The sequence below is a fragment of the Otolemur garnettii genome, unplaced genomic scaffold (genome assembly GCF_000181295.1).
Source record: "Otolemur garnettii isolate 467f Iridium unplaced genomic scaffold, OtoGar3 scaffold00022, whole genome shotgun sequence".
NCBI classification, from domain to species: Eukaryota; Metazoa; Chordata; class Mammalia; order Primates; family Galagidae; genus Otolemur; species Otolemur garnettii.
The window spans coordinates 22,768,928-22,778,058 of record NW_003852417.1 but is presented as its reverse complement, the minus strand read 5'-3'; the positions used below and the strand labels follow the sequence as shown (position 1 = coordinate 22,778,058).

The 9,131-nt window shown below is 45.3% G+C and overlaps 1 protein-coding gene across 1 annotated transcript in view; it reads left to right on the top strand.

Moving 5' to 3' along the window:
- NLRC4 (NLR family CARD domain containing 4) overlaps window positions 1-9,131 on the top strand; it is a 51,030-nt gene that overhangs the window by 12,005 nt on the left and 29,894 nt on the right. The window contains exons 2-4 of the mRNA XM_023511875.1: window positions 1,149-1,254; window positions 4,750-5,010; window positions 5,806-7,800. Coding sequence (XP_023367643.1) covers window position 1,254; window positions 4,750-5,010; window positions 5,806-7,800 — 2,257 coding nt within the window. The 5' untranslated portion in view covers window positions 1,149-1,253. The remainder of the gene's footprint in view (window positions 1-1,148; window positions 1,255-4,749; window positions 5,011-5,805; window positions 7,801-9,131) is intronic.

The following is a 9,131-nucleotide window of genomic DNA, read 5'->3' as shown; positions in this document are numbered from 1 at the left end:
TTGGGAGGGTGAGACAAGAGAATTGCTTGAGCCGAGGAGTTTGAGGTTACTGTGAGCTGTGATGCCATTGCACTCTACCGAGGGCGACAAAATGAAACTCCATTTCAAAAAAAAAAAAAAGTGGTCATTGTGGTGGAGGCCTGTGGTCCCAGCTACTTGGGAGGCTGAGGCAAGAGAATGGCTTAAGCCCAAGAATTTGAGGTTGCTGTGAACTGTGACACCATGGTACTCTACCAAGGGTGACGTAGTAAGACTCCATCTCAAAAAGAAAAAAAATAGCTGGGCATTGTGGCAGGCAACCACAGTCGCCCGCCACAATGCCCAGTAAATTTTTAGAGAGAGGGTCTTGCTCTTGCTTAGGCTGGTCTCGAACTCTGGAGCTCAGGCAGATCCATCTGCCTTGGCCTCCCATAGTGCTAAGAGTACAGACATGAGCCACCATGCCACCACTAATTTCTGTCACCTGAAAACATCACTTTGAACATGGCTCTTGGTACAATGATCAGTTTCAGTTACTCATAGAATAAAGCAGAAATGCTTCGCCATGGTTCACAAGGTTCTCCGTAGCTTTCCTTCTTTGTACTCTGACAACATAACTCCTCTTTCCGTCTCAATCACTCATACTCCTTGTCTTCATAGCTTTGGGCATCTTTTACCTCTCACCTGGAAGGCATCTGACCTCCTTACCTCCACTTCCACGCAAGTCAAACCACCTGGCCTCATCTAATCCTTTACACCCTGATTCAGGTGCTGTCTCCTCTATGACAACTTCCTCTCCGGATGATCCCAGTCTATATTGCTCCTTCCTGGAACAACCAGAAAGTTCTGCTCCACTCATTCTGACACTCACTCATACAATCTTCTGATATTTAATTCCAAGTTGCTCCCCCCTACTTCTAAGAAGCAACAATGGGAAGAAAGTTGAGAGAAAAGGACAAGTTCCAGTTGAGTATAGTTTGGAACTCTAGGCCAGGAGTCCTGAGACCTGGGTTCTCTCTAGGGCTTGACCTTAAATAGCCAGCACCTTTGAGCAAGGCTTATCTTATTTGGGCCACCATTTTCTCATCTATAAAAAGAGGGGCATTAGCTAGATAATTGTTTGAGTCTGTGCACCTGATAATTTCTGTTTTGGGGGGTTTTTTTTCTAGTTTTATAGAAAGAAGAGAACAATATTGGAATCATCTTCAACATGTTCATTTGGAAATAAAATCTTTGACTGAGGTATAGAAAGGCGGAAAGCTTTTATTCACAACAGTAAGTATACTAGAAATAACATTTGCATTGTTACATAGTCTTCTTCCATATGGATGAAACTAAATGGAAAATCAATTCATGCCTTCTTCTGACCAGTCACAAATGGAATTCCCAATAAATATTCTTTTGTTGTTTTGGGAATTCAGTTACAAATATGGCAACCTGTGATAAAAGGCAGAACCACTGATAGGACTTACACAAGAGTGCCTAGGTGTATGTTTCAAACTGTTAGTTCCCCGCCATCACCTGTTTAGCCATACCTTTCCAGCCAGGCAGCAGAGAGCTATACATTTCATGGTCTTGTGAAGAAACATGGTGTAGATCTAAATGGCAATCAAAATGTAGCCCTTTCCACTCTGGTGACTGGGTATAAGCTTATGCTATCTAATGTAGCAGCCACTAGCCACTTGTGGCTATTTAAATATAAATTTAAATAAATCAAAATGAAATAAAATGTGAAATTCAGCTGTCCAGTCATTTTAGCCACATTTCAGTCCTCTATAGCCCCATGTGGCTAAGGGGCACCATATTGTATCATGCAGATATACACTCGTAGAACATGTTCATTATCACAGCAAGTTCTATTGTAAAGCACTAGTCTGACAAAGAGATGCTCTGAGAAGCGTGAACAATGAATGAATAAATGAATGAGCAGCACTTTTTCCCACCTACTTGGTCCACACACTTGGAGCTATGCCATAGTTAGTAAAAAAGAATGTTTTACAGTTATATATAAACTATCTCATAATCTATATATAGTTATATAGTGTACTTTTCAAAGTTTAAAACATTTTAATGTGGGGGACTTCTGTGACTTTATTCCATATCATGAGTCTTTAAAATAATCAGAGGAAGTATAGGTATCTCATTTTATAGCTGAAGAATGGAGCCTCAGAAAGGCTAGTCTTGTGAACTTGAGCAGGCCTCTAGGTCTCTCTGAGGCTGTATTTCTTCTGCTAAAAACTGCATCATGACTAGATGCAGACGGACTTCCAGGTTATCTCCATAGAGAGGATGTAGAAACCAAGAGAAACGAGACCCAAGAGAGAGATGGGACTCCTTCACAGGACAAGTAGACGGGGATGGAGTAGAACTCTAGCTGAGGTTAGCAGAGGACTACAGTGGTGAGGAAGAGAACTGGGGTGGAGCCTGTACTTCCAAGTGCCTGAGGGTCCATTTCAGGCTGAAGTGGCTTTGGGGCCTGCCCATTCACTCTCAGATCAGTCAAGATAGGTTTTTTTTTTTTTTTGAGACAGAGTCTCACTAGGTCGTCCTGGGTAGAATGCTGTGACGTCATAGCTCACAGCAACCTCAAACTCTTGGGCTCAAGTGATTCTCTTGCCTCAGCTTCCCGAGTGGCTGGGATTATACATGCCTGCCACATGCTTGGGTATTTTTTGGTTGCAGTTGTCATTGGTTAGCAGGCCCAGGCTGGGCTCTAACCCTCTAGCCGGCACCCTACTCACTGAGCTATGCGGGTGCCAAGCCTCAAGATAGATAGGAAAGCCAGTAGCAGCCTAACCCGGGAAGAAAACTAGAGCAGAGTGAGAAACCAGGAACATATTTCTCCAGGCCGTCACAGATACAGCCTGGGTGCAGTGTAGTCTGTATTTGAGAATTAGACCTTGTAGAGCGGATACAAAAATGATATAGTTTCCCCAGAGACCAGAAGAGGTAAGGGAGCTTAGACTGCCTAGAAACCAATGTTTTGAAGTGATGCTCTTTAGAAAAAACAAAAGTTGTAGGGGATAAAATGTGTTGCTATCCTGTTGCATGGTGACAGCAGAAAAATGGTTAAAAACAGTACCTAAGACCTGACATAGGCTCGGCATCTGTGGCTCAAGCAGCTAAGGTGCCAGCCACATACACCTGAGCTGGAGAGTTCGGATCCAGCCCAGGCTCTGCTAAACAACAATGACGGCTGCAACCAAAAAATAGCCGGGTGTTGTGGTGGGTGCCTGTGGTCCCAGATACTTAGGAGGCAGAGGCAGAAGAATCGCTTGAGCCCAGGCATTGGAGGTTGCTGTAAGCTGTGATTCCACAGCACTCTACCCAGGGCAACGACTTGAAGCTCTGTCTCAGAAGGAAAAAAAAAAGGCCTGGCATGGTGGCTCATGCCTGTAATCTTAGCACACAGGGAGGAAAGGGTGGGAGGCTCCCCTGAGCCCAGTAGTTTGAAACCCTGACTCTGCAAAAAAAAAAAAAAAAAAAATAGAAGATTTAGCCAGTCATGGTGGCATGTGCCTATAGTCCCAGCTATCTGGGAGGCTGAGGCAGTAGGATCACTTAAGCCCAGGAGTTTGAGGTTGCCATGAGCTATAATGATGCCACTGCACTCTAACTGGGACAACAGAATGAGACTCTATCTGAAAACAAATCAAACAAAAAGTAGTAACTAACATGTATGGACCTATTACTTCCTACGAGATACAGTATATGAATTCTTTCTTCTTATTATTATTTAAAAGCCTGGCTACTTTTTTGTTGTTGTTGCTGTTGTTGTTAAACTGACCTGGGCTGGGTTTGAACCTGCCACCCTCGGTGTATATGGCAGGTGCCATAACTACTGTGCTATGGCACCAAGCCCAGTATATGAATTCTTATAATACCTTCAACAGCTAAAAACTGTTCTCAACCCCATTTTACAGATGAGGAATCAGTGGTGTGCTGGGGCTAGATCTTACTGTTTTATAAAACCTGATTGTTAAATTTTCAAGACTTTTTTTTTTTTTTCTGACCATTTGACATACATTCTTAGCTTGAAATTGGCCATGGTGAGAATATTTATACCGTGGGGACTGGTAAATTAGGGCCTTAACTCCTAGAAGGCCAATTTGGTTTTTTAGTTTGTTTTTCTTTGAGACAGAGTCTCAGGCTGTTACCCTGGATAGAGTGCTGTGGCATCATAGCTCACAGCAACCTCCAACTCAGGCTCAAGCCATCCTCTTGCCTCAGTTTTTCTATTTTCACTAGAGACGGGTCTTCCTTTTGCTCAGGCTAGTCTCAAACTCATGCGCTCAAGCAATCCACCTGCCTCAGCTTCCCAGCGTGGTAGGATTACAGGCGTGACCACCGCGACCAGGGCAGAGGGCCAATGTGTTCAACCTTTAGCAGCACACTGTTGAAATAGGCTGAAAGCGCTTTAGTAACTTGCCAAAGTTACAGCGATGGCAGCAAGTGGCGGATTCTAGGCCTAACTCATTACTCTAAAGCCCACAGTCTTACCACTAGGCCCTCACTGGGGACTGTTTAACAGTGGAGGACAAGATTACTCACCTGACTTCATTACCAAGGCAAAACCATCTCGCTCACCAATGACTCTGGGGTTAGGGATGAGGAGCTTTGTGGAGCTTTTCTTGAGGGCCTGAAATTCAAGCATTTGGCATCTTTGTGACTCATTTCTTTTTTCTACGGCTCTGATGCTCTGGCAACAGATGCTGATGTGCATATTTTATGTAAATAAATAAATATGTGTATTTCTCCCCCTCTCCTCAGTGAATTTCATAAAAGGGAATAGTCAAGTCCTCATTCAAAGGATGGGAATGACTGTTACAAAGCAAATTACAGATGACCTATTTGTGTGGAACGTTCTGAATTGTGAAGAAGTAAACACCATTTACTGTGAGAAGGTTGAGCAGGACGCTGCCAGGGGAGTCATTCACATGATTTTGAAGAAGGGCTCTGAGGCCTGCAACCTCTTCCTTAAATCCCTTGAAAAGTGTAACTTCCCTCTATTTCAGGATTTGAATGGACAAAGTAAGTATCAGTTCGTTTGCATCTTTTCCTACAAATAGAATCAACCATGAAGAAGGAGAAGCATAATCCCCATGGGAGAGCCTCTGCTTTCTTCCTTCTTTAGATATATGCAAGAAATTTGCCTGGTAGCGGGCTTTGAAAAGCTCAGGAAAAACTCCCACTAGATCAGTTCATGGTGAAGCCAAATAAGTAATCCCAGGGTTGAGGAATAAATGGTTTTTGTATAGTCTTGCTTCAAAATAAAACAGGACAATAAATGCTCCCGTTAAGCCCAACACTACTGTGGTTCTTGATATTCCTTGGTCTGATGAGATCTACCTATGGGCGACAGGCCCAGCTGACTTCCCAGTCCATGATCCAAGCTTCCTGGTAAAGAGAGACTGCCTGCCTCCAGGAGAATAATTCTGCCTCTCATGAAATACTAATTTCATTTTTTAAGTTGGTAAACCATATCATGACAGATTTTTATTAAGGTTAAGGCTGACAGGTACCCCGAATCATCATTCTCAGTCACATCCTTCACTTTCTGTAACTCAAACACAAGCTGCTCCCATTCCCAGTCATTTGGTGGTGGGAAGGCGGACACATGAGGCGAAAGCGGGAGGAGGACTTTACAGGGGGGAAAGCAGGAGTGGTCTTTCCTAACCCTCCACGCCTGCTCAGAACTGGGGAAGAAGATTAAAGTCAGCAAGGGCAGATCCATCACTCCCCTTCACCTTCCTTCACCCTCCTGCACTCTAAGTATTGGGGAGGCGCAGAACTGGGTCCTCTTTAATACCAGCTCTTGTCTAACAGGCCTTTTTCATCAGCTGTCAGAAGGAGACCTGGACGATTTCGTGCAAGAATTAAAGGACTTATACCATACCCCATCTTTTCTGAACTTCTACCCCCTGGGTGAAGATATTGACATAATTTTCAATCTGAAAAGCACCTTCACAGAGCCTGTGCTCTGGAGGAAGGACCAGCACCATCGCCGCGTGGAGCTGCTGACCCTGAGCGGCCTGCTGCAGACCCTTCAGAGCCCCTGCATTATCGAGGGGGAATCGGGCAAAGGGAAGTCCACGCTGCTGCAGCGAATCGCCATGCTCTGGGGTTCCGGAGGCTGCGCGGCTCTGACCAAGTTCAAATTTGTCTTCTTCCTCCGTCTCAGCAGGGCCCAGGGCGGGCTCTTTGAAACCCTGTGTGATCAACTCCTGGATATACCTGAGACGATCAAGAGGCAGGCCTTCATGGGCATGCTGCTGAAGCTTCGGCAGAGGGTCCTTTTCCTCCTTGATGGCTACAATGAATTCAAGCCGCAGAACTGCCCAGAAATTGAAGCCCTGATAAAGGAAAACCACCGCTTCAAGAACATGGTCATTGTCACCACCACCACCGAGTGCCTGCGACACATCAGGCAGTTCGGTGCCCTGACGGCCGAGGTGGGGGACATGACAGAGGACGGTGCCCAGGCGCTCATCCGGGCAGTGCTGCTCCAGGAGCTGGCGGAGGGCTTGCTGCTCCAAATTCACAAGTCCAGGTGCTTGAGGAATCTGATGAAGACCCCACTCTTTGTGGTCATTACTTGTGCACTCCAGATGGGTGAAAGTGAGTTCCACTCTCACACGCAGACGACGCTGTTCCGTGCCTTCTATGACCTGCTGATACAGAAAAACAAACACAAACACAGGGGCCTCAGGGCAAGTGACTTCACCCAGAGCCTGGACCACTGCGGAGACCTCGCTCTGGACGGCGTGTTCTCCTGTAGGTTTGATTTCCAACTGGAGGACGTGTGCAGCGTGAACGAGGATGTCCTCCTGACAACGGGTCTCCTCTGCAAATACACAGCTCAAAGATTCAAGCCGACCTATAAATTCTTTCATAAATCCTTCCAGGAGTACACAGCAGGACGAAGACTTAGCAGTTTACTGATGTCCCGGGAGCCAGAGGAGGTGACCAAGGGGAACAGTTACTTGCAGAAAATGGTTTCCATTTCAGACATCACATCTCTGTACAGCAACCTGCTCCTGTACACGTGCGGGTCATCCACTGAAGCCACCAGGGCTGTCATGAAGCACCTTGCAGGGGTGTGTCACCATGGCAGCCTGCTTGGGTTGTCCATCCCCAGGAGGCTGCTCTGGAGGCAGGAATCCATGCAAAGTGTGAAAAACACCACGGAGCAGGAAGTTCTGAGGGCCATAAACATCAGTTCCTTTGTTGAGTGCGGCATCAATTTATTCCACGAGAGTATATCCAAATCCACCCTGAGCCAAGAGTTTGAAGCTTTTTTTTCTGGTAAAAGCTTGTACATTAGCTCTGAGAACATCCCTGATTATTTATTTGACTTCTTTGAATACTTACCTAATTGTGCGAGTGCTCTGGACTTCATCAAACTGGACTTCTACGGGGGAGCCACAGCTTCAGAGGCCAAGGCGACAGGGGACACCAGCAGAGTCCCCACGGACAAGTCCTCAGAAACCTACATTCCCAGCAGGGCTGTATCTTTGTTTTTCAACTGGAAGCAGGAATTCAAGACTCTGGTGGTCACGCTCCGGGATTTCAGCAAGTTAAACAAGCAGGATATCAAATACCTGGGCAAGATATTCAGCTCTGCCACAAACCTCAGCCTGTACATTAAGAGATGCGCCGGTGTGGCTGGAAGCCTCAGCCTGGTCCTCAGCACCTGTAAGAACATTTACTCTCTGCTGGTAGAAGCCAGTCCACTCACCATAGAGGATGAGCAACATATCACCTCTGTGACAAACCTGAAAACTTTGAGTATTCATAACCTGCAGACTCAACGGCTGTCAGGTATTATGAACAGCAGTAGTTTAAGCTGCAACCAAGCGAGGCTGGGTAGTATGGAAATATTATTAGATACCATAGAGGGCGGTTTTTGTTTTTTTTTTTGAGACAGAGTCTCTGACATCACAGCTCACAGCAACCTCAAATTCTTGGGTTTAAGCCATTCTCTTGCCTCAGCCTCCCAAGTAGCTGGGACTACAGGCACCCGCCACAACGCCTGGCTATTTTTTGTTGCTGCAGTTGTTGTTTAGCTGGCCTGGGCCAAGTTCGAACCTGCCAGCCTCCATGTATATGGCTGACGTCCTACCCACTAAGCTACGGGAGCCGCCCGTCACCCAGACTTTTTAGACTATATCTTCTGTGTCAGGCAGTTCCTCATCTCCTTGTGATGGCTATTCTTTTATACTAATCATGCAAAGTGGTCAGCTGTATGTTGAATTTGTCCTACATAGTGTTTGGATTCTTTCTTTAACGTTTGCCAATATTATGCTTTTAATTTTTTAAATTTTGTTTTGAGTAATACATTCACAAGGTCCAATTTTTTTTTTTTTTTTTGAGATAGAGCCTCAAGCTGTCACCCTGGGTAGAATGCTGTGGTGTCACAGCTCACAGCAACCTCCAACTCCTGGGCTTAAGCAATTCTCTTGCCTCAGCCTCCCAAGTAGCTGGGACTACAGGCATCGGCCACAATGCCGGCTATGTTTTTGTTGCAGTTGTTGTTGTTTAGCAGGCCGGGGCCAGGCTCGAACCCACCAGCGCCAGTGTATGTGGCTGACACCCTAGCCACTGAGCTACAGGTGCCAAGCCTAATTAGATCTTCTTTAATTTGCTTTTGTGTGTGTGTTTTGTTTGTTTGGTTTTTGGGGTTTTTTTGTCACCCTTGGTAAAGTGCAGTGGTGTCACAACTCACAGCAACCTCAAACTCTTAGGCTTAAGGGAGCTCTCTTGCCTCAGCCTCCCAAGTAGCTGGGACTACAGGTGCCCACCATAGCACTTGGCTATTTTTAGAGACTGCTCAGGCTGGTTTTGAACTCATGAGCTTAGGCAATCCACTCGCCTCAGCCTCCCAGAGTGCTGGGATTACACGCATGAGCCACTTCTTTAATTTGATTTAACACCATTTTATAGGTTTTCACACATAGCTTCTGTATATGTTTTGTTATACCTTTTTCATTCTTTGTAAGCTATTTTAATTGGTATTTTAAAAATGTATAGGTTTCCAATTGTTTATTGCTATTATACAGAAATTCAACTGGTTTTAGTGTGTTGATCTTAAATTTTGCATTTTTGCTAAACTGTCTTATTAGTTCTAGTTGTTTTTCTTTGTAAATTATTAT